The following is a 26,199-nucleotide window of genomic DNA, read 5'->3' on the forward strand; positions in this document are numbered from 1 at the left end:
TTTATGATCAGCACAAGGCAGAGCACGCGCGGCGTGCTGTATGCAGTATAACATCATAAGACTTGCTTTTACTTTAAAGCACTCTTTTTCATAGCGTGGAAGCTTTATCGGCGCAAAAAGAACTAGGACAGATAACACGCACACGCACACGCACACACGCACAGGCGCGCGCGTGCACACACACATACCATTTAAAAAAAGGTAATGATACTGCTGCCTAATGTGAATTCCGAGCGCGCGTCTTCATGTCGGGGCAATGCCAACTGCGTTTCAAGTTTTGGCTATTCGCAGTGGTATCAATTTGACCTTCGTTACACATCACTACAAAAACTGTCGGCATTCGAGTGCAACACACGCCAAGCTTTGCATGGTCGCTAACCAAGCGAAACACCGACCACCTCGGGCGTAGGCTGATTTTTTTTTTCGGGAGGTGGTGCACTTTTTGGGGCAGTCAGTTAGCTGTGTTCGAGTATCATTTTGTGCTCTGTATTCCATGGCCAAAAATGAGGAGGGTGGTGGTGGAGGGATCATGGGCCATCAAGCTACTTCCCAACTCCGCCTTTGACGAAAGCGCACGGGTGTCACGCAAATCCTTCTGGGTACTGCAAGCGTCGTGAACAAAGCAAAACACCGACAGCTCTATCACGTCAAGCGAGGCCAGCCGCAGTGCATGTGCCATCTCTGTATGAGCATGAGCTCCGACAGAGAGGCCACTGTGCGTGACTGCGTGCCGAAGTGGCGAGCCGGCGCGCACGTGAAGGCTCCATGTACAAAGATGAAGCAAACGGTCTTAGAGGCCAGTGGCTCACGGTACAGACAGACTCCACGTCCGCTCTCTTTCGCACTCAATCGCTCTATCGACAAAGCCACTCCGACAATGGCAGTTCCAACGGTGACCCCTCCCAAAGCAGGGAGGGACGCCTAAAAGATGCGCTTGAGAAACAGAAATGATAATATTGAGGATATTTTTCCTAAGTTATGAACCAGTACCAACCCGCTCAAACGGGAATTCTTTTAGTGGAACTTCCTCTGAAGAGAAGTTGCTCATGCATTGTTTTCTAAGTAATAAATGAATATAGAAGGAACGCGCCACTAAGGACCAATAACTGGCCATGACGGAAGCAGCCGGGTATTTTCTAGCTTGAGAAAGCTTAAAAGGAAGAACTAGAACGGCACTTTAGTCAACCAGGTTGCGTCCCTTCATAGAATTTCCTATAAAATTATGCTGCTGGGTGTACATCCACTTTTGTTGCATTGCGTTGTGTGTCCTGCGCATGCCTTATTCCGAAAGGAGCACGTATTGACTCCTTTTTGTAAACAAAGGCCCTTACTTCGGTATCGCAACCTATCATTCTTCCGCTTGGCTCTAACGTACGTTTATCGAAAATTGATCGTACGCTCTACCACTGGCGTACGCAGAATTTTTTTTCGGGGTTGGTGCCTCCTTGATTCAATGTGGAGGCCGGGCAAGCAATTTGAGAAATGACGCTTTGGATTCCATGGCAAAAAAAAATATTCAGGGTGGGGGGGGGGGGGGGGGCCTCGAGTCTGCTGAGACACCCCCTGGCAACGGCACTGCACAATATTAAATTTACTACTTTTTATCACAATTGTTATGCCCTTATGGAATGAGACCACTCCGACGAATGAGAAACATTCTGAAGTGACGTATTGAAAATGAGCACAGAAATACACAATCCTCCTTCGAACTCTGCAATAAACTTACCCCTTTTGTGCAGCCAGACTCGTGCCTTCGTAAACTCACATCAACGTAAATCCCTCGAGGCGTCAATCACGCATTCATTGATTGGCAAAAACAGAGCCCTCGAAGCTCTGCATTTTCCTTTAAGTTGAAGAGTTGAAGCTTGAGCTATGGTGGTACATTCACTTTTAGTATTTTGTTAAATGCTACTTCATCATTCTTCTCGTTCCTATTCGTGATTGTTTTGCTGGCATGCATTATCTTCGAAACAGCAGCTACGTTACCGCTGAGAACGGACCATAATGGTGTTTGGGTGCGAGAGGGTGTGCGTCCGAATACGACATAGTGGTGTAGTCTAGAACTCGTGCATACAATAAAACCTACGATTAGGCATCACTTAGAAGGCCGACTAACGCTGCCCTAAAAATGACAGTAGCTCTAGCGACGTGGTCCGAATACGACAGAATGCTGTAACGTACAAATAATCATCAGTCAGGTAACAAAAAAAATAAATTGTCACAGATTTTAATAAAAAAAAGAAGAGCGACGAGTGAAATGGTAGCCAGGAGTGCAAAGGTTTGTCACTGTAAGTGATCCGGGAAAGAAACAGTGTTGGGATGGCATTGTTTCGAAGATGATTTTTTGGAACCAAGCGCTCAAAGCATGACTCTGCAAAATGGTCACTGCAGAATCTACTTTCTGCCTCGCCTCGGTGGTCTAGTGGCTAAAGTACTCGGCTGCTGTCCCGCAGGTCGCGGGATCAATTGCCGGCTTCGGCGGCTGCATCACCAATGGAGGCGGAAATGTAAGCCCGTGTGCTCAGATTTGGGTGCACGTTAAAGAACTCCAAATGGTTGAAATTTCCGGAGTCCTCCACTACGGCGTCTCTCATAATCATATGGTGGTTTTGGGACGTTAAACCCCAGATATCAGTCATCAATCAAGAATCTGCTTTCTGGAGACGGCGTTTTCGTTACGAAGAATAGAAAAGCCCTAGCTCCGGCATCAGGTGACTGTTCATAGCGGTGGCTCCCGGGACACCAACGGCGGCTTCCGGTGGCTTCAACCGCGCACGCTCGTTGTGCCATCCAGCTCCCCCTAGTAGAGGTCAGTGCACTGGACGGCCCAGAGTTGAGCTATCAGGTTCGAACTGAGCAATCCAGTCTTCTAGTGTGAGTGGAGGCTCGAAAAAATTCATTTCCTGCAGACTTTGCAGAAATACTTCGAGATTCACTCTGTGGGCCCTCACGCAGTCATAAGGAGCCCAGTCCTTGGACACAACGCATTGAATGTAGACAGAGCGTGGTGTTGTGTTGCTGCGAAACTCGTTGCAGAACAGACACCACCAGTATTTATTTGTGTTATAGTGTTGCCTTTTGTGGAACGCTTGCACCTCATTGGATTATTCTATAATTGGATGCTAGAAATATTTTGACGTACATTCTTCACATTTTTTTATTTTGCTGTTTTAATGCAGAACTGCTCAGGCGATTCATGGCGTTGAACTTCGTATACCGGCATTTCTGAAGCAATTAATTTAAAACTGGGCTAGATCATATGTTCTAGCTGTTGTTTTCTTTTTCAATTAGGGTATTCGAGAAGCGCTGTTACATCTCCATTGCAAACATGTTTGTGAACGACTTGAGTTGAAGAATCCACCTTTTTTTATGCGTCTGTTGAGAACATCCTTGGGAACAGGGGAAACTCTCGATGCACCGCGAATGAACGGAGTCATGTCATGAACGGCAATCAGTGCTTTTTCATGTTGTTTTCCTTCCAGAAAACTCTGTAACATATTCCTTGTATGCCGGAGCCCTCATAAAGAAAGAAATTTAATACATAATGGTTGTAAGTTACTGATTAAAATTATAAAACACTCTTTCTGGCAATCGGATGCCTTTTTTGTTTTCCCCTCTCACTTGCCAGAATTCAAAAAAAAATCAGCATTGTCCTGGGGTGCCAAACGAATTAAGCCTTTGGTGTTGCGTAGTTTGTATATCTAAAGTAACAAATTAATATTTATGTTGCTCTACTGACACAGGAGTAGCTTCCTGCACTGATTCTAGAATTTGGCTGAACAGAATTACGGTCCTTTATGACGGTTCACGAACACACTGACACAAGCCGCGTAATTTTTCTCGCGTGAACGCCATGAGAGATCACCAACCTTTGCTCGTAAAAGGTACAGAAGCACCAGCGCTTAGCACTGGAAAAAAGAAACAAAAAAGTAGTTTTATAAATAGCTACAGAAATCACCATAGATAAGATGTTGTCTTTTCCCCCATGTCTCATATTACTCCACCCTACCGTAAATTGAAAAATCAGCCTTGCTGCAACGGGTGAAGTAGTGAATGCGAGAGCAACATGTTGGAATATCATAAGAAGTAGGGCTAGCATCTATATATATTATGATCCAGTCAAGCGTAACGTTATATTCAATCTGACGTGACGTCAGAAATGGCTCGCGCAAGAATTTACGGTCATTCCAGGGAGCGAAGTGGTTTTTGGCCTCTCCGTCGCCTCGACTATAAGTTGTGGTTGAACGCTCACGCCGGTATTCGCAAATCCTCCTCAGCTCGAATTTATGCCTAGTTCACACTGGAACATCCGCTTTCTACAGCGACCAAAATTCCCCTGCCGCCGAAACGCAGCGTCGTTCGCACTGGACGCGCCCCGCGCCGCCGAATATGCCATCTACTACGCGGCGAACGCGGGACGGATGCGCTGTCACCCGGTTGTTGTCACGGCTCGCAAACGCCACCATGCTATACAGTGGCGTATACTTCGATGATTCTCGTACGCAGGAAGCAAGAAAAGACAGTACTGCTTACTTTGCTGGCAAGTGGCTGTCTTGTAATGCATGAAGAGTAGAAAAAACCACCAACGCCAGTGGCATTGGTGGGTTCGTTTTGCTCTGCAAGACCGCAACAAGCTCGGTCGCACCAACAGGAAGCTCGGTCACCTCTTTCACGAAATACAGACGCGAAGTATGCACAGAGTAGGTTAAACTCCCATTGGTTTCAACATTTAGTTACGTGCACTGCGGCATAACAAGTGAGTAGGGCTTGGCCGCCATTTTTCAAAATTCCTTAACTAGCGCTCCTATTGGTTCGCGGTGATCGATTCGGCGGCAGACGCCGCGAAAATCGGTCCGAGAGCGATCGGCGCGGAGAGGGCCCTTTCGGCGGATCTCGCCGCCGCCGAACCGGATTCAGAGCACTTTCGGCGGTCGTAATGCTTATACTCCGTTTCATACATCATGTGCAATGCTGTCAAAGCTAGCGCTCTTGTTTGCGCTGTGTACTGCCGCGACCAAAAAGTAGTGCGTTGCTTGGGGTGTACGAGAATCAATAAATGCTTCTCGGGAAACTTCTAAGCAGACATATTTGTCATCAGGTTAAAAAACAAACGCCTGTGTTGTCGGATAAACAATCCAAATATGGGAGTTGGTAATTTATGTTTGTCGCTTTTGTATCAGGTTTTCGCTCTCCGCGCGACCTGTGCCGCCGTTTTTTTTACTTGTTGTGGCAGCTTCGAAAAAATGGCGTCCAGCTCTGCGTCCTCGACCACCTCTCCTGCGCGAATTTTTTCGAAGCTTCGCACATCAAAGCTGTCAAAGCACGCCAAGCAAGTAATTGCAAATGTGTACGCCCGTACCAGGATGCGTTTCCCGGAGAAATCTGTGTGGGAAGTGCTGAGTGTTGTGAGCGAGGACACTGGAATATCTCCCCGTACCGTGGCGAAATTGAAGGCGGAGCGTCTGCGTGGGCCTTTGGTGTCACCGAAAAAACGAGCTCGCGAGGCGAAGATTTCGGGCTCGCGAACCGTCAAACATGACAGCTTGACAATCCATGCTATCCGTCTGAAAGTGCACAGCATGTACGCCAAGAGGGAGATCCCAACACTGGTCAGTGTGATAAGGGCTGTCAACGAAGACGACGACTTGCCGAACTTCACGAAAACCACCTTGTGGAGGCTAATGAAGGACATCGGCTTCACCTTTGCTAAAAGAAAACGGAATCTTGCGCTAATCAGCGCAGTGACATCATTGCCTGGCGTCGCAGGTACTTGCGGGCGATCAAGAAATTCCGAGGACAGGGCAGGTGGGAACCGTTATTTTCATATTTCCTTACGCAGCACATGTAGATTGCCTTGATATAACACTTGATGTTAGCATTGCAACTTTATAATCGTAATGGAGAGTATTACATCTGAATTACAACCTGGAAAAAAGAAAACGGTTAAGCAAGGTAATTGCTTACAGGTCGCATTTCACGACTTTTGTTTTGTTGGGTGGGGGTATTTGCCTCAATCGGTGAGAGTTATTCGCTAAATCTCCGCCGTTTGGTGCGGTAAGCGCTCATTCCCATGAAAGATGCGAGTTACTGGCAGCATTGTTGGGAATTTTGGTGTCTATTTTTGTTTCCATTCGTGCAAAATGATAGCGACGGCCAATGAATTCTTACCGAATACTGCATGTGTGACATGTGAACTTGCCATGAATCAGAACTGACAGCCAAATGACACCTACGTGCCGAAATAAAGCCCGACTAAAGAAAGCACTGACACCGACCGTTTTTTTCCTCGATTGACGCTAAGCAGCTGTTTACGAAAGAGCAGTCAGCATATGAGTGGGTAACAAAGAAAATAGAATATGCATATGAATGCTTTTTGTACTTTTTGCTCAAGTTGTCCTTTGCAGTATTTTCGACTATGGTCATGCCAAGACTCAAGCTGCTGCTGTGGGTATGTTTACTTGTGTGCGCTAACTCGTGCGCTCGTTCGTTTTGCTTTGTACAGGTGCATCATCTACTTGAATGAAACATGGGTCAACGCAGGGCACACGAAGGAGTACGTTTCGCAGGACACGACTGTGAAGTCATCGCAAGATGCCTTCCTCAAATGTCTGACGACAGGATTGTCTGCACCCTCGGGCAAAGGGGCCCGTTTGTTCCTCATACATGCTGGCAGCAGTGCAACTGGTTTCATCGAAGGAGCTGCTGACTACTTCCGAGCAAAAAAGGGGGGCAGCGCTGACTACCACTCTGGGATTGATGGCAGATACTTTGAGGAGTGGTTCACCGACAAGCTTTTGCCAAACATTCCGCCTAATAGCGTTATTGTCATGGACATTGCGCCGTACCACAGCGTAGCTTTTGAGAAAGCACCTACCAAGTCGACGCGCAAAGCTGATATTCAGCTTTGGCTCACAAAAAAGGTGTTCCGTTGTCAGAGGACATGGTGAGAGCTGAACTGCTAGAACTTTCCCAAAAGGTCAACACACCCAGTATTGTGTACCGCATCGACACTCTGGCGGCTACCCACGGCCATGAAGTGCTTCGTGTACCACCATACCACTGCGAGTTCGACCCAATCGAGCTTGTTTGGAGCCAGGTAAAGGGGTACATCGCAGCACGGAATACGGGTTCCACTTTGGCTGAAGTAGAGAAGCTTCTGCAAGAAGCACTGGCATCTGTAAAACAGGAAAAGTGGCAAAACTGCTGCGCTCATGCAGAGCAAGTTGAAGCTGAAGCATGGGAACGGGACATGATTGTGGATAGTTAAATCGAACCATATGTCTTCTGCATTTGTGATTCGTGCAACTCCTCCTCCGATGAGTCGGGTGCTCAGTTCAGTGATGACGAGTTGAGTGGCATTGAAGAACTTTGCTGACTTTCGAGGAATGTGTGGCCTGTCAGTGGTGGCTTTGTTCACGAGGGTCGACTGGTTGAGCTGGATTGTGGACACCTTTCTAGCGAACCTGCTCGTGCTGCTTCAAGCTGAGCTCATTCCCTAAGAAGGCTGTGTTATTATGACAAAGCGAAGAGTGCTTCCTCATCGTGTGATTTTGTGTGTTGGGTTTAACGTCGCCAAGTGACCTGGGCTAGGAAGGACACTGCACTGTACTGCTCCCTAATAATTACCTTATTTATGTTTTGTTGTGAAGTGGAAACGTTCGGAATGGTCACATGACCTCTGTAAAAACTTGGTATAAAAAAGGAAAAAAAAGAAGATGTGGGAACCCACCATGACATCGGCCAGAGGTGCTTTTCTGTAAATAAAGTTTGCGTTTTTTAAACCACAAAATTCTTCATCCGTTTGGAATATTGGTCCATCGCACGCAATGAGTATTGCCCCTGGATGTATGTATGTATGGAACAAATCTCCAACTTTTTGAACCAGTACAATTTTTGGGCACTGAATTACCCTATACCATAAAGATTTTCTCAACCGAGAAAAACAGGCCATATCCAGGTTTTTATAAAAAAACGATGGACGCATAAATTAAAATTTAGAGTTTCTGCCGAATAACAGCCTAGCTGAAACTCTCTTTTGAACGATAAAAAAGGAACTCTTACTTGTGGTAAGGAGGATGGGTTGGAATTATACTGAAGAAATAAATCGCGCATAACAATTCACAAAAATGTCACACATATTAAGACAGTAAACGGGCGAATACCAAGTCTAGAAAATGTTTTATGCGTTTGTGTGCCAAAATCACTATTCCGAGCTACACAAATATTATTTCTTCCCTTTTCCCTGTATAACATATCATTTGTTACTCGCACGAAGTGCGTCGGGATACCGCACAGTGCAGTGGAAGGTCGATACCGCACTGTTTTGCTAAAACTGAACAGGTTTCTCTGCCGGCGGCCCGCTATAATCAATAACCTGCTGAGTGTGAGTGCTGAGAGCGGCACAGAAGAGTGGATCATCGGGGCAATGACGAAAACAAAAGTTGAAGGTGAGCACCTGTCGTTAACCCAGCCTCATTGGAGCTGCTGTGCTACCTAATCAATGAATTAACGTCATCTTACACGCAGTACTCGCTCACATCAACGAGGTAAACCGACAATGCGGTATAATCGCGACAAAATTGCCATGCTGGTAAAACTTCGGTGCCAGCTCAGCAGGTTCCGGCCCTCACAAGGGAACACGGTATGCTACAAATGAATAGATACGTGCAGTTCACTTCCGCGTGCAATTAAGTTGAAGTTACTGAAAAAAAACAATATTTCGAATTGAACTCGCAAAAACTATTAAAAAAAATGGCACCACGTGGATTCGAACCTATGCACTTCAAAACTACGGTGAACTCTCCGGAGCGACGCGTCAGATCACTCGGCTACAAAACTTTTTTTTTTCTTTATTTCCGGTAAACTTCAAAAACGGGTTACTAAAATATATTACAATTCACTACAAACAGTACAGAAAACTTAAAAATAACTTAGCCCATCAAGCATAACTATAACACATCACATCCTAGAATTCCTTCATTGTCAGTAGGGCTTATACCCTTTCTACCCATAAAGGTACACATTCGTCTGTTCTTACTACCTCAAGTAATGTTGAGATGCTTTCCTTAAAATACTCTCTTGCTGGTCTTCTGTCTGGGTCATAATGAAATCCAGCCATTCTAGAGCGCCATATACTGTGCAAGGCAGTCATCATGATAAAATCGAAAGGTAATCCATCTTCATTCTCTATTGCCAAATACCTGATACCATGAGCTTCTAACGGAAACTCTTTTTTGATTGTCTTTTGTAATACGTCCCAAAAATAAACTCCTTCCCAACAGTGCAGGAAAACATGGTCAATAGTTTCCGATTTCTTACAGATTAGACAGTGAGATCCCCAAGGCATATAAAACCCACGCTCCTCTAGGAAGGTTCTTACAGGAAGTGTTCCAGTGTGTAATTTGAAAAAGAAAGTTTTCGCACTTGGAGCTGCTGGCATTTTTTTACTCGTTTAAGTACGTTCTGACTCTTGCGTGCTGTATATAGCGCTCTGTACAGTGGGACAAGGAGCATCGTGTCACATAAATCTTTGTACAGTTTTTTCTTTCCAACAGACCACAGGTAGTCAGTTGAAAAGCGAACACGCAAAAACCGCACGCTGGCCACTACTTCTTTCATGTATCCTTGCACAGCCCCTGGGGTAACATGGGTGCTCACAACAAACTCGGGGAACAGTCTACTTAGTCTTGTTTGACATACTGTTAGTAGGAAAGAATCTCTTGTCTCACGAAAAAAGAAAAACCTATTTACTAACTGCTTGATAAACAGATGTCCTAGCCCAAGGCCTCCACACTTCATCCGTCTAAACAAATTTGTGCGACTGCACCTTTCGCAGTTAGACCCCCACACAAATATTGCAAACACCCGATGTAATTTTTGCACATTGACCCGGGAACAGTACAACACTTGCATCACATACTACAGTTTAGACACAAAAAACCAGTTGCATGCAGTAGCCCTAGCAAACATGGACAGATAAGTTGCATTCCACCTATTCGCTTTTTTTTTTAATTTCTTTCGTTTGCTGTGTCCAATATTCGTCAGTACTTTTATATGACTCGAGCGGTACTCCGAGATATTTAACTGGTGTTCTTGTCCATTTATTGGCTGAAAAATATTCTGGTGTTGAAGGCCAATATCCATGCCAGAAGCCGAGGCATTTACCCCAGTTTATGTGGCTTCCTGTAACTTCGGCGAAAGATTTAGAAACTCGGATTGATTCTTCAATACCAACATAGGTAGTGCTACAAATCGCAACATCATCAGCGTATGCGAGTAGTTTGACCTCTGAAGATTGTACTCTAAACCCATTAATGATGTCATTCTGCAATATCGACCGACATAAAGTTTCAATATAGATGCAAAACAACAGTGGACTAACAGGGCAACCTTGACGCACTGAGCGCTCAATTCTAATGGGGGGGCCCACTGTCTTGTTGATAATTAGTCTCGTACTCCCATTTCGATATGCCATGGCTACTCCGTCAATAATTATCTTACCAACATTATTGTGCTTCAATACTGCAAACAAAAGTGCGTGGGCAACGTAATCAAACGCTTTCTCCAGATCCAGCTGGAGTATGGCCACACGAGCTTGACTGGTGTCAACACATTCGAGCATGGATCGCATTATATGAACGTTTGTAACTATGGACCGACCTTTGATTCCACACGTTTGGTGGGGACCGACGATATCTTTTATTACTGACTGAAGTCTAGCTGCCAAAATTTTCATTAATATTTTCTAGTCTACGTTTGTCAGTGCGATTGGCCTGTACGCTTTGATGTGCCTGAGCTTTTCAGCCTCGTCTGTTTTCGGAATGAGAACGGTACGCGATTCACCAAAAGAAGGTGGTAATTTCTTTTTCTGATATGCCTCATTGAAAACGCCTGCAAATATAGGAGACAGGTCACTTTTAAAATATTTGTGCCACTTGGCACGAAGACCATCTGGTCCTGGAGATTTTCTGGGATTTAACTTATCAATCGCCCGTTCCACTTCAGATGCAGATATAGATAATTCCAAAGCGTTTTTCACTTCCTCACTCACTTTCAGCATGCGTCCTAAATATTCTTCTTTAAATCTTTCTAGGTTTACCTGTCTACACGCAAAAAGGTTTTCAAAATGACTTGAAAATACGGATAAAATGCTGTCCGTATCAGTTACTTCGTGACCATCCTTCTCTATTTTTTCGATATGATTCCGTCGAGCGTTCGTTTTCTCCACCCCTAACGCTCTTTTGGTTGGCGTCTCTCCAGCCGCTAATGCCTCAGCCCTAGCACGGACGAGTGCACCGCGGTAGCGTTCCTCGTCATGCAGTGCAACTTTCTGCCTAATATTGCGTATGTCAATTTTATACTCTCCCGGTTGTTGGCACTCCAAGTCTATTAGTCTTTCGAAAGTCTTTCGGAGTTCTTTTTCTGTCTTTTTTCTTTTGTAACTCAATGCGCAAGAACGATCAATAGCTTTTATTTTTATTCGCTGCTTGAACTCTTCCTATTGTTCTGCAAGTTTAACTTCATCGTCCATTTTTATTTCATGGATACAGTTCATTACCTGATCTAAGAAATATTCGTCAGTGATCAAAGTGGAATTCATCTTCCACAGCTCCCATGAGAAAGTTCCACCTTTTGTTTTCTCTCCCATATCACATTTAACTAAACAATGGTGACTGAAGTGTATAGGGTAGACAGCATATGTCTTACAGTGGGCTATTAATTCAAGCGACGCGTAAATGCGATCAAGGCGCGCAAGGCTATTCTCCTGAAAATGTGTGAAACGCACATCCCGCGTTCCCTCCATACGGCTGCCCACGTCTTCTAACTCGAATTCAGTAATTACGTCCGCTAGCGTCCTACTACTTTTATCGTAAATGGCGCGTCCGTTTGCTCGATCTCGCCCGTTGAGGACGCAGTTAAAATCACCAAGTAATACATATTTCCTTTCTAAAGTGAAGTGCTGCTTTAGGCTTGAAAAAAAAAGTGATCGCTCCTCGCAAATGGTTGGTGCATAAATAGACACTATACGCCACTGACATTCATTGTATACAAAATCACAGGAAACCAATCTACCAGACGGGCAAGAGAAGGTATCTTGCACTACCAGACCCGGTAACTTCTTAATGAACAAAACACAGCCTGCAGACGTGCCTATTGCTTGACTTACAATTGCGTAGTAACGCGCCGTAAACCTCAGCACCATGCCCCGGGTCTCCTCCTCACCGTCTACTTTTGTTTCTTGTAGAGCTAGTATATCCAGATCATGATCCACGAGCAGCCTGTAGACTTGGCTCTGTATCCGTTTGGCGGCAAGACCTCGAACATTTAACGTTGCCACTCTAAGTTTCGTTGCAAAAGCCATGTCTACACCATGATGAAGTTAGCCCGGGGCATGATGCTTACCTTCAGCGTCTAGCATAGAGCTAGACATCTTCGGAGCCTCCAGGTGGACCCGTGCCACTGGAGGGCAAAGGAGGCCAGTGTTTGTCCAATGTCGAGTTGGGACGCAGCCTTGTGCTGCTGCGTCTGAACGAAGTCGCCTTCGCAGGTGGCCCCTCTTCATGCTTTTCACTGGACGCCTCACGCCGTCCTGCAGACTGCTCGCGGGGTCTTTTGCTTGACGCCCCAACACTGATACTCTCGCACGACACTGGAAGTTCGGTTAATTCCACCGGCTCCAGCTCCTTCGATGGGGTACTTGTGAAGCCTTCTGCGGTTTGGCCGGCTGGCTCTTGAGTAACCTCCCCAGATTCTATTTCTGCTTGTACTGTTGGTTCATCACCACCAGTCGGTGTGGCAGTACCTGCTGTAGCTTCTGGGTTCACCACGTCGCCTGCGCCTTTCGCCGCGTCTTCAGCCTCGGTCACGTCCATCACCAACTCTGCTGTGTCTTCACCCTCAGCTGATCCTACAGCCGATGCGTACGTGCGCATGCACGCGTCTTTGCTGTGGCCAAACCGCCGACAACGCGAGCATCGGGGTACCTTACACACTCTTCTAACATGGCTGGTACCTTGGCAGCGCAGACACTGCATTGGCCGACTAGGTGCAACCACAAGTGCCAGTTCACCAGCCACCCTGATTTGATGCGGGAGATCTTCAACCTTCACACCACTCTTGAGCTTAAGAAGCACAGTTCGTGTGGTTGACCCCTTGTCGCTGACTCCTTGAACACACCGATTCTTTCTGGTGACTTGTACGACCTTCCCATAAGTCGTCAACGCCATTCTCACGTCTTCATTGTTGACGCCATACAGCAGCCAATGAAGACGCAGCCGCACCTGCTGATCCTGGGGGTCGACGATGATGCAGCGTCGACCCTTGACTTTCAGCTCCTTCACGTCCAGCAAGCGTCTCGTAGCGTCCGCGTTGTTCATGGTGACTGCCCAGACATGATTTATCTGGTAGGCCCCCAGTGCCAACACCTCCGGCAGTAGTCCTGTAGGTCCGAGCGCGTCTCGGAAATCTTCTACTCGATACGGTCTGCCACGCACATCACCGTGTAAAAACACAGTGTTTTGCGCGACGCGTCCCTTGGGCAGTGGTGGCAAAATAATCTCGTATCCTGCGTCTTGATCTTCGGTCATCCTGTTACCGCGGCTAGTTTGTGCCGCAAACGCCGCTCCAACGGAGCACATGATTCTTGCGTCCGACGCGCGTGAGTGCCGACGAAAGAATGACTCGGCCACAAAACCGCGCGGAGCAACACCTCGTGTTTTCTTTACGGACTACTTGCCTAGCCTTCACAGCGTTGCACCTGATGTATGAAACGGAGTATAGTGTGAACGCGGCCTTAGTCCTTCACTCGACATAATTTAGCATCACGCTGCTGCTCGACTGAAAATAACGGTGCGCTTCCGAAGAATCGCTGCAGATAATCTCGGACACGTGGTGACTTGCTCTGCTTAGAGACAGTGCTCCTATCGGCTTTTTCAAGTCAAGGTGAAACGTTGAGCGAAGGGAGGAGGAACAATTAAGTGGAAGGACAGGGAGGTGTTGAGCGAAGGGTCTTTGTATAGTCGGTTACAGCCTTAGAATAAGTGCAAGCTCCGTGTACAGCGGTCACCGTCCTACCCAGAAAATACTTGCATATACGTGTTACTTAATGGCAGTCGGTTATTTACATGTCAGGCAGATTACAGCGATTTCAGGGATCTCACTTGCCCGTGAAGGAGCATGTTAACTTGCAAACTTTATGTCAAAAATTATTTATTGGAAAATTTTATTAAAACTTTTTTCACTGCTCCACAAAACGTAACGTATAAACAAGAAATGACCGACTTTCAATTTATATTATGCGTAGTATTTGCATTACCAGCGCAAATGTGCTTATGGTTAAAGCTTGAATCGTCAATCATTGTTCTCTTTCACAGATGAATGACAGGCGTGCTGCAGTACCGGCAGCGGAGTATCCATTCATTCCCAGCTTGTAGGGACCCTTTCACTGTTTACACACACAGGCCTTTGATGACATCCGCTTTCATTCACCGAGGAGCCCCAATAGCATCGGTGACCAAGAAAAGTTTTAGAAAATTGTCCGCTCATTTTCTACACTTTCCTTTCTGTATTTGGCAAAATATATTCAAATAAGTGTTCTTTTGAGCTACATAAACACTATGACAGAGATTTTTCTCCAACTTTGCACACGTTTCTTTCATCTGAAAAGCCAAAGAAAGACTTCACTTACCCCCCCCCCCCACCTAAAAAAACAAGCTTAAAAACTTTCTTTCAGTTTCGACATTAGGAGCTGGTAAGTGAGTTGACCAGCAGTTTTTCGGGATCCAGCGCTGGCAATCGTGCAACCGTCTATGCATACTTCAGTCACGTTCATTGTTAACGATCTCGAGCAAGAATGTATGATAAGAACTTGCGCGTAGAATGTATGATAAGGGTAGAACATATGTTCTTATCAATTTTAATTTTGTTTGGAACATGATCGCGATGACTTCACGTTCCCACACTGTTAAATCTCGATGGCGCTCACCAAGACTAATAGACAGGAATGAACATCACAGAAGTGAAAAAAAATTGGGAGATCCCACGTACAGTAGGAGTCGATGATATGCGAAGCGCGAATAAGAAATGTCGATGCGTCACTTTAAGATCAGCACATTGTTACGAGGTGGAGGTAATGATGCTGTACATGAATTCCGTGTCATGGTTATCATGTTTGGATGTGTCGTTTACCTTCGTCATCTAATCGCGTCCCGTGATACCAAATTTAGTATATGTGGAGCTATGGAAACGGCTGCGAGCACGCTATGAGCGTGGTGTGTTGTTATGATCTTACATGACACGCATGTCAGGATTATTATATTTGCACCAGTCATATATTTTGTCAACCATTGATTCACACAACACCAAATTTGGTGTATGTGAAGCTAGCAAAACGGCCGCGAGTGCATCATGAAGGGCCCAATATTCTCCATTGTAGGGTTGACGCGCCCGCACCATAGAGAAATAAAGAAAGGTGAAGAGTGGACACTCCCGTAGACCCCAGCGGCCCAATCGACCCTAGCACACCTGGTCGTTGGTGAGAGCAAGTGGCGTGCGCTTGCTGTTTCGGTTTCACTGGCGCAAATTTTGAATTTTCATTTTTATTTTTTTTTATTTTTAATTCGATTAGGTTATAATAAAGAGAGATGCAGGTAGTAATAATTCACTACGATTTTATTCATCGCGCTTGTTTTTGTTCTTTTGTTCACTTGTTCTTTTGGAACAAGTGATGAATGTATATATCAGTTAAAGAGACAGAGTATCCGCAATGTTTTATTCAAAGGCAAGGTAGAGTCTGAGAATATAAAAAGCACAATATGACAAAGGTAGACAACAAATGCATCTCGCCTTACAAATAAATTGTAACAAATATTGTAACAAATACAGAGAGAACACAGACAATGCACACATCGCTAGAGTTGGCAGAAGCCGAGAAGCTGGTGAAGTATGACACACCGGGCCCGTGGGTAAATAAGGATCTATGGCAAAAACACAGCGCACAATGCTGAAGAAGAAGGAAGAAGTGACATATACACAGCAATGAAGTCGCGAATCACGCCTGGGGTTAACCAAAATAATGCATAGAAAAAAAGAGTGCACAGAAACCACACGACACAATATAGCAGAAAGGCAAAGCTGCAGTGTGCTGCCTGTGCTCAAGAACAGCTAGCCCAAAATGAAAAAAAAAAGCAGACTTGATGCCTGCTTGTCCTCAGAAAGGCAGGGCTTTGCAGCTTGCTCACTACGTGAAAGACAAGCTTTATGCTACAACACTGGCAGGTCTTGCGGCTCTTCTTATGCGTCGCCTTAATCAAAAACTTAAGATCCCAAGAGATTTGCGTCTGGGTGTTGCTGTGACGCTTGCGAGCTAAAATATGTTTTAGTCATCACTTATCCAGAATTGTGAACCTTAATTGGTGCTACGAGAGCGGTATTACAGGGCTAATAAATAGCAGAAGGAAACCACTTTGGCTCATTATTTTTCACAAAGGCTCTACATCGTACGTTATCACTCACAAGCTATATAAAAATAAAATGGCAGCGTCTGCAGCCCCATCAAACGCTACAAGTTTGGGTATTCTTTTGAATATTTTGATGGGCGAGATGAGGAGGTTGATGAGAAGCTAAAATACAAAAAGCGTGATAACGTGAACTGTGCCCACTTCATACTGTGTTCCTTACCCGCTCGAAGGCATTTCAACAAGCGGTTTTGTTATCGATATACTACTTGAGCTGGAGAGATAAAGCATACACAGTGACCAAGCGACCCACAATAAAGTGTACAGTTCGCCCGCATTTGCTACAAAAATACAGACAGGATACCAAACATTCTTTTTAAGGTTATGCAAATCACTTCGAGCGAATACACAGTGTCCCTACTCCTCATAACGGGTAACCAAAACAATGTATGCAACGAATGAGTGGTTAGTTTGGTGAGACTGTCTCCGCAGTCTTTTGATAGTTTTCCGCTGTGCTGCTACTTTGGCTTGCAGATGTTTAATGGTTTGCTTGTACTTCATTGATCGAGACATTGTCACTGGCACACAGGAACGCACTGTAATAAACAAAAAAATGGATGTAAAAGCGAAGAACAACTAATCCCATACAAGCACTTTCCTCGCTCTTTCAGACCCAAGATGCACAACTTTCTGTGGTGCAAAGTTTTCGATTCCACTAACTAAAAACAAACCATTCACAATGTTGACAATGCACAAAAAAAATGAAAATCACTGAGAGCCCACCCTTACATTTTGTAAGTGCACACGTAGTGTCCTTTTGAGGATAGTTTCCTCAGAATGTCCTAAACATAAAATAGCACATTAAAAACAGCTGCAATAAAAGCATAGTCACCATTTTCTCTAGGGCACTCAGACGTGGAGCTGTTGGCGGAGACATCTTCTGGAGGGTCTTGTGAAGCTTGTTCAGGGCTTCGGACAGTGCTGTCGGAACAATCTTGCGAGCGGCCTGCGGAAGTCTCAATATCAATCCACTCTGGTGTTGAAGTGAACATACAACTTACCGGTCACACAAGTTCTTTTTGTGACAGCTGAACGACTGGTTAAGGTTTTCTCCAGCAAGACGAAGTCAGCAGAAATTTTTTCACCAGCTACAAGGGAGCTGCCACCTGCAGAGGTTTGGTCAACAGTCAATTTGGGTAAAAAAAAAAGAAATCGCGACACTGAACGCGCCCTGTTCATCGGGGCACCTCAATGTGTGGGAGCCGCTTTTTGAAGCCTCTACCGCAGGTCCTGAAGAAATGAAATTACGACAATGTGTCAGTAAGAGGCTTAAAATAACACAAACTGAAGCTCATCCGCACCTTGCAGTGCAGCTTCTGCAGTCATGTCACAGTCACTATTTGAAGCGACGCTCAGAAAATCTGCATATATGTGCAGTTGGTACAAGTTACAAAGCTTGTAGCATGGGGAAACTTAAACAACTCTTTCAAACGCATAAATTGGTAGAACGTGGAAGAAAAGAGAAGGCACCAACAAGGAAACAAGTAATTTGTGATTTTTGGAATTATCAACAGTGCCAGCTTTCACTGATGAAAGGTACAGATGCTCGCGTCTGTGGCAGACGCAGCACGCGTCGCCTCGGCTTGACGCCGTGCCGCCTATGCTATACTGCATACGTTGCACAATGTTCCCGTCTAGCCGCCGCATAGAGCCGCAAACTTTCTTTTTAGCGAACCTCCCCGTCCTTACAAGCTATAGAAAAAGGTTACAACTGCGTGAATGAGACGCCACTTAAGAAACAAACTCGCACACACGAAGCGCAACGTGTGTGTGTGTGCATATTTCTATGTTTGTTGCATGGTGTCTTATTCGCACAGGTGTAACCGTTTTCTGCAAAAATGACCCAACAAGACCAACAACATGTCATTCAACAAGCTTCGCTTGAAAACGTGCCTCACCTGTTAACTCACGCTTGAAAACGCCGACGCAGCCGACGTTGACGAAAGCGACGAAAGCTTCTCGTTGTCAGTCATGCATGGGCTTGTCGCTGGGTGGATGGTGTTTATGACAGTACGGCTGAAGAAAAATAATCGCGTAAGGTGTGTTGAATAAATTGTTTTTATGTATAAAGAACATACCTAGTTTGGGCGTATAATTATTAATTTGTGAAAACAATTCTGTTGCATCGATTATAACTGGTTTTTTTTGCGCTTGCGCCCTCTGACGTTTGATGAGAGCACTAGTTGATTACGTAATCGTGACGCACTTCCTGAGGCCAGGTTTCGCGGAGTCTCCTTTCTTGTCTTCTTCTTTCTCTATGCCCGCACGCTGGGCACAGCGACGCTACAGTAGCAAAACGCGAGCACTCTAATTCTGACGCCAGACGCGACCCGCGTTCATCGGCGCTGCGCGATGGCAACTGGCGCGAAATGCGATATGCTGCATTTTGCGCTGATGCGTTATTCAGACAACACTGCGTCTCCCTCTTTTCGTGACAGAGGGACGCCGGACGCGCTGAAACGCGCATGCGTCGAAACAACGCAGCGCGGCGCATGTCAGCGAGTGTATGGCAGGACCGGCGGCTAGCGTGGCAACGCCGGCGTGACGCGACGAAATAAACACCGGCAAGCACGTGCACAGCGTCACGTCAAAAGCATTGGCACCTTAACTGTGGCGTGTAGTCATGTTCTCACATGACACACATCTCGTTATTATCATGTTAGCACCAGTCACATACATTCGTCATTCATTGGCGTCACGTAAACCAAAATTTGGCATATGTGAAGCTAGTGAAACGGCCGCGAGTGCATCATGAATGTGGCATGCAGTCATGTTGTTACATGATACGCATGTCGTGATTATAATGTTTGGATGTGTCATTTGCCTATGTAGTCCGTTCACGTCACGTAATACCGAGCTTTGTACATGTGAAGCTAGCGAAACGGCCGCGAGCGCATCATAAGCGTAGCATGTTGTGATGTTGTTACATGACACGCATCTCATGTTTATCATGTTTGAACCAGCATCATACTGTCACGGAGACTTTGCGTTGGCATTTACCTGTTTATATGAGCGAACCTGTGCTCGGTAAACGGAAAGTCCGATTACAGTGGCAGTCTTGAACTGATAGCGGCGAACGGAGCGTCGGCCGTCGATCAACTACTCCGTGACAATACCTTCATCATTCATTCAATTCCCGTAATACCAAATTTGGTATAAGTGAACCTAGCAAAACTGCCACCAGCGCAGTATGAACGTGTCATGTAGGCATGTCGTTTCATGACACGCATCTCATAATTATCATGTTTACACCACTCACATACCTTCGTCATTCATTCGCGTACTGAAATATCAAATTTGGTATACGTGACGCTAGCGAAACGGCCGCGAGTGCGTCATGAGCGTGGCATGTTGTTACATGACACGCATGCCATAATTTTCTGGTTAGGGTCTGTAGCTTGTGTTCGCCATGGAATCATGCCATACCATACCAGTTTTGCAACATGCCATGTGAACTAAACCACCGCAAGAGCTACATGACCAAAATATGTAAATCATGATATTCATAACATCAACGTCATAATTTTCGTGTTATGACTAGTCGAATATATTCTTCATACAGTCATGTTATGCCATACTAAGTTTGATATTGATAAGAATATCGAAACGGCCAGAAGAGCATAAAGTCCTAGGCGGCTAGATAGATAGATAAATAGATACTCTCAAAAACGCCGAATTTCGCTAACAAATGCTTCGCATTAAAAAACAAGTAAATGTATATCTTAACGACCGCTTCAAGTCGTTCCGGGCACTGGATGTCTCTTATAAATGATCATAAATTCATATTATACAAGGGTAAGCATCCCAATGGCTTAAGAAGACACCTATTAAGGAACTAAAATGTGTATGGTGACATATTATGTGTATGGAGACGTGTATTATAAGACATATCATTATGTTAGCTGCATTAAGGTGCCGTTATAGTTGACCTAGTCCACTCGCCGGAATCATCTGATTTTCCTCCTTGTGTTGTATATTAAAAAAAAAACTGCCGTTAGCAAAAGTAATAGTGTGCACTATGGAAGAGATGTGTTGCTGCTTTTGCAAAGCCACGTGCGTAATATAGAAGGCCCTTACGAACGCCCAAATTGGGTAGGCACTTCCGGCAGAGTGGGAGCTGTTCGTCACGAAACTCTATTGCGTTCCACTTGCGAAAGACATGCACGTACTTCGATGCCCGCGATAAAACCTAAGCACCCGCCTTTATTACATCAATTGCAGTCACAAAACAAGCTAACAAAAAGAAAACCATTAATGTTGCCCTCTGTGAGATATGTATAAATCGTCTTCCTGACCAGTCTCAGTTTACATTTTATTGACCATCGTGACCATTAGCGTACGGCTACCAAATAGCAGTCTTAGTTTCCAGGAATGCGAGGGTTTTTCATCGTTGAAGGAGAAACGAAGTCATACGCCTCAAGTTTCACTATTTGCCTCACCCTGCTGGTGCCCAGAATCTACATTAACTACGGTTCAGCCTTCCCGCCCACCCATCTATCCGTTCACCCAAAAAGCCATTAATAGTGTTGCTCCGTAACTTCTCGATGCTAAAATGATATTCGTTGCTTCATTACGACTGAGGTTTAATGAAAACACAACTGCTTTCTAAGACTTTGGGATTCATTAGAGTTGATCAGTGGTTGAAGTCAAATTAGGAGTTTTATTTACGGTGTGATAATTTGATAAGTGCCCCGCCGCGGTGGTCTAGTGGCTAAGGTACTCGGCTGCTGACTCGCAGGGCGCGGGTTCGTATCCCGGCTGCGGCGGCTGCATTTCCGATGGAGGCGGAAATGTTGTAGGCCCGTGTGCTCAGATTTGGGTGCACGTTAAAGAACCCCAGGTGGTCTAAATTTCCGGAGCCCTCCACTACGGCGTCTCTCATAATCATATAGTGGTTTTGGGACGTTAACCCCACATATCAATCAAATCAATAATTTGATAAGTAATCATGTGACGTGCAAGACCAAAAAATAGTACTTGCTGTTTTTAGCCTAACAATGTGCACACTGTAGTTGTTGATACACTAATGATGAGCTCTATGCGTGATCACCCAGCCGGTAAACATGCTTGATGATGTACTGAATCCAACTGGGCACAAGAAATCAGCACCAAGTGAATCATGTAAAGACTCTTTTTAATTAGGCGGATTGGGCGAAATCTGTCCACTCTAGTGTTGAACCACATTCTCGTACTAAATTTTGTCTTAAAGTGTCTGAATATAACAACGAAACAATCAACTAGTGAAGTGTTGGCAATAGCTAGCCTGGTTAAGAACAAAGGGTTAATCATGTGTCATACACGGACATTGACACCTACTGTATTTGTGCCTAAATCAGGCAATCGATCACAAATGCGTTTATATTCGACTGCTTGACGTATAAAGACGCTATTTCAGAATTGGACTTCCAGGTGACGAACTCTGATCGGCTGATTCAGAGCATTCTCTCTTGTACTTCGATGCAGAAGCAGAAAACACACACAACAAGCAACAGGAAGGCAGACGCAGGAACCACCATCACGGTCGCATAGAGGCAGAAATGAAGGAGAGAGCGGTTGCTCATACTCGATTCTCTACTAAGGTCCCCTTATGAATGTTTCCTTATGAACTCAAGCTCCAAGGACATCGAACTGTCGCATGAGGGACCTACACCACTATCATAATTCATGGAGGGTGGGACGGGGCAACGCTGACGTTTTACATCTCCTTGCCCCGCCCCGAAGGACAACTGTCAAATCATCGTTCAACATTTTATTTTTCTTTCCTTTGAACGAAATAAAGCATTTTCATATGCAAGCCTGGTCTATAATGCATAAAACGAGCACATTCTGTTCAAGTATACCATTATCTTACAAAGTAGTGAGACAGACCAATAAGGTGACTAGCATTGAATAAGATAGACCAATTTACAGAGCAGTTAGCTGTATCTGACGGTCAGTATACACAAACACATTAGAAGGGTGCAAGAAACCACTTTTACCTGGCAGCGCTGACTACAACTTATTGTGTGACCAAGGAAGCCTGTTGGGATAGGTTGTATACAGACCATTGTGGTGTATGGTTTAGGTACCAACGGATCATACAAGACTAAGCAAGAAGTAAGCAATATTCAAAATTATCTCGTCTAAAACACATGCGCAGCAGAAAACTAGCAATGGCAACATGAAATTTGCCAGGCAAAGCAAAACAAAAGCAAGATGTCTGCCTTGAAAAATTTTTTTATTTATTTGGCCCGTACGTACCATGCAGAGTGCTTCCAAATATTGTTCCTCGTTACCAGAAAAGCAGATACGGTGGTGCATCGTATTTTACACCACTGTTATGCAATGTTCTCGGCTCTTGCATTGATAAACTTTACGATGAACCAGTCATTTTTACAGTAATACGAAATTTTAAGAAACGGAAAATGTCGCCAACTTCTGTTCAACTCATTTTATTACGCTTGCCCTATGTTCGAACTGGCCGATTTCGATAGTCCCATACGAAAAGGAAGCCTACTTCAACCCATGCATATACAGAATTTTTCAAGAAATGTGTCTAATGTTCTTTAAAATGTACAGAAAGGAATATCTACGTGCTACTTTAGGTGTTGCCTTTCTGTGGCAGAAGGCATCTTTAGATGGGTAAAAAATTAATTGCAGCGGTGCATCATTATAGAAATTAACTCAATTGTCTTTTTAACATGTGCTAATAGCCGGTATAGTAAAATGAGTGAATTCAAGCCTTTCCTACGGGTAGTCTATAGCCACTTTGAAATTTTAGAAAAGTGGCCACTGGTAATCAATGCGGAGTGATGCAATCTGGCCAATTTAGCTGGCGAAACCAAAACCGACACACCGAACAGCGCATCTATCATTCACTTCGACAACACCCTCAATGACGACACCGATGGGAAAATGAACGAGCGTCGATAAGCGGCCTCTAAGCGAAATGTCTAAATTAATCGTTGATAACGGCCAGGGAAACAGTGTAGTCACTGAGGGCGTTCTCGAAGGGAATAGTAGATGCGCTGTTTTGTGCGTCGGTTTTCGTTTCTCTAGCTGATTTAGGCTACCAAGCGTTCTACCACGATGTCACACTAGGTTTCAAGTGTGCTTTTCAGATAAACCCTAGTGTTTCTGAAGTGATAGTTGTGTTTGCAATGCTTCTTATGCAAATATGTAGACATTACATACTATTCACTATAGTATGGCCATTACGTTGGCTTAACATCAGTTGCAGCAAAACATTACCTCCTGAAGTTGATTTATGTAGTTGTGTCCAGGGCTGCCATTCATGCGAGCAAAAACGCTGCTACCAGCTTATCCCTTTTGGTGTAGCTAATACCCTTGTTGCTGTTGTCACTGTTACGTAGCTGTGAACAAGTTGCAATATAGAACATGTCCGGTTGCTCAACATATTGGCTTACGTACAATATTTGTACGAACCTTCGTCTTTTCATAATGTTTTGATGAAAAAAATTACAACAGCGTCACGATATCCCTCCACACGCTTCACACAACATGAAACCCAAGGCACGTGAGATGTTTTTATTTCTCGTTCAGGTGATGTCCGCAGATTTAATTTAGCAAGGCCCAATACACATAAGCTATAAATTCAACATCAACTTATATTGGTTGAGCGACGTAGAGAAACAGCCACAGTTAAAATAAAAAAATAATAAAGAAAAGCACATTTAGCTTATACTACGTTATCAATAAATGTACAGCGTTATCAATAAAGTGAGTCCATACGACGAAAAATAACGTGCATCTACAGTACAATACAGAATATGTACGTCTTACTTCTCGCATTCCTTCTCGCCCACTTTCCAATTTCTTGACAGGAAGCGTGGGACTGCGCGACCACCCGCAGGTGTCACTCGCCGGCAAGTGCGACGGTTGAGGTGCGGGAGGCAGCCCTACAGCGTCTGCTCCTGGGTCGACGATAAATGCCTCGACGAGGAGGCTGGGTGACTGCGCCTATTGTTCACGCACACTCTGGGCGACAGGGGCATCGACGACTCGGTCACGATGCAAACACTGGGCGATGGTGGCCTCGACACCAAAGCTCGCTGACGGTGCCTGTTCCCCGTGCACACGCTGGGCGACGAGGGCATCGACGACTCCGTCACGATGCAAACGCTCGGCGATGGTGGCCTCGACGCCAAAACTGGCGGACTGCGCCTGCTCCCGTGCACATTCTGGGCGACCGGGGCATCGACGACTCGGTCACGATGCAAACGCTCGGCGATGGTGGCCTCGACACCAAAGCTCACTGACTGCGCCTGTGCCCCGTGCCCACGCTGGGCGACGGGGGCATCGACGACTCGGTCACGATGCAAACGCTCGACGATGGTGGCCTCGACGCCGAAATTGGCTGACTGCGCCTCTTCCCCATGCGTACGCTGGGTGACGGGGGCATCGACGACTTGGTCACGACGCAAACGCTCGGCGATGGTGGCCTCGACGAAGACACTGGGTGGTCGTGCTTATTCGCCACGCACACGCTGGGCGACGGGTGCATCGACGACTCGGTTACAGTGCAAGGGCTCGGCAACGGCGGCCTCGACGCCGGGGTTGGGCGACCATGCCTGTCCCTCATGCACACGCTGTGCGACGGGGGCATCGACGACTCGGTCACGATACACACGCTCGGTGACAGCTGCCTCGACGGTTCGCTCACGATTGCAAGCCTGGTAGTTCTGTAACACTAATGTAATGCTTTCAAATGGTATCACATCTTTGCAGTTGAGACGCAGATTCTTACGTCTCAAATTTTTGTACCAACTTTCTAACCGCAAATTCGCTCTGAACCCTGACCCCTACTTCACACCACTAAGAACACGCCAGACTCGGCATTCACATGCACTTTATTTAACACCATATTTTGCTCATACTAACTTGTTCAAGTTTTCCTTCTTTCCTCGTACCATTGAAGAGTGGAACGATTTGCTTGCAAGCAGTTTACACTCTCCCGATCTTAATTACGCTGAAATTTGAAGTTGTTTTTCTAACTATTCCAACTATTTCCTCTTTTCTCTCCGCACTCTTTCCTTTTGTTGCTTTTGTATAAATATGTCACGCTTTCCACTTTTTACTCTCTTTATTGTTGATGTTGTTTTGAAATGTGTATGACAACTGTATTATCTTGCCCTTCCTGCTTTGGCCTCTGGCCAGCAGTATTTGTAAATAAATAAAAAATAAAATAAAATAAATCAACAGTATCGGCAACCGCGACGGTAGCGAGCCGCCATCCTTGCTGATCTCCACAGGTGTGGACGGGTTAACGCGAGACATCCTGCTGACTTCGTCGACTATGGCAGCAAACGTGTGCTCTATGGCTGTAGTGGCCGCAGGTGGCTGCCGGGAGCACTGGCGTTGAGCAGCAGCGACGTGAAACTTCTGGCGAGCGTGTAAGCAGATGAATGGTTGGGGAATAGAATGGCGCAAATTGCGCGTGGGAGCGATCTCACTTCTTTGTCTCCCACTGTGCACACGCGCATGTTTCCAAGCATTGACAATATTCATATTGGATTAAGTTAAAGGTTACTTGTTCAAGTAGCTTCCTCACGACTACGGGAAATGTGTTATTTAAACCTATACTGCACATCGATATTATTTCATCGTAAATTATTTCATTCACTGCAGTGCTCGAAGTAACATGGCAGAAAAATAATAAATCGAGTGTTTCCAGTGTCATACGTGC

General features: G+C 45.3%; 2 protein-coding genes across 2 annotated transcripts in view; both read left to right on the forward strand.

The window, feature by feature from the left end:
* The window catches only part of LOC142787062 (uncharacterized), a 136,908-nt gene extending 110,918 nt beyond the window's left edge, over positions 1–25,990 (forward strand). The window contains exon 2 of the mRNA XM_075884696.1: positions 24,338–25,990. Within this exon, the coding sequence (XP_075740811.1) occupies positions 24,890–25,201 (312 nt within the window). The 5' untranslated portion in view covers positions 24,338–24,889 and the 3' untranslated portion in view covers positions 25,202–25,990. The remainder of the gene's footprint in view (positions 1–24,337) is intronic.
* Positions 5,364–7,267, forward strand: LOC142787056 (uncharacterized). The gene is made up of 4 exons (XM_075884688.1): positions 5,364–5,766; positions 6,405–6,444; positions 6,503–6,943; positions 6,991–7,267. The coding sequence occupies exons 1-4, from the start codon at positions 5,364–5,366 to the stop codon at positions 7,265–7,267; spliced, it is 1,161 nt and encodes a 386-aa protein (XP_075740803.1).
* Positions 25,991–26,199: the final 209 nt, after the last annotated feature.

This window comes from Rhipicephalus microplus, unplaced genomic scaffold (assembly GCF_043290135.1).
Source record: "Rhipicephalus microplus isolate Deutch F79 unplaced genomic scaffold, USDA_Rmic scaffold_43, whole genome shotgun sequence".
Taxonomy (NCBI): domain Eukaryota; kingdom Metazoa; phylum Arthropoda; class Arachnida; order Ixodida; family Ixodidae; genus Rhipicephalus; species Rhipicephalus microplus.

Coding starts and splice junctions, on each gene's coding strand:
- LOC142787056 (XM_075884688.1), top strand. CDS start 5,364: ATGCGTTTCCCGGAGAAATCTGTGTGGGAAGTGCTGAGTGTTGTGAGC. Junction 5,767..6,404: donor ATCATTGCCTGGCGTCGCAG/GTACTTGCGGGC, acceptor TGTCCTTTGCAG/TATTTTCGACTATGGTCATG. Junction 6,445..6,502: donor CCAAGACTCAAGCTGCTGCT/GTGGGTATGTTT, acceptor TGCTTTGTACAG/GTGCATCATCTACTTGAATG.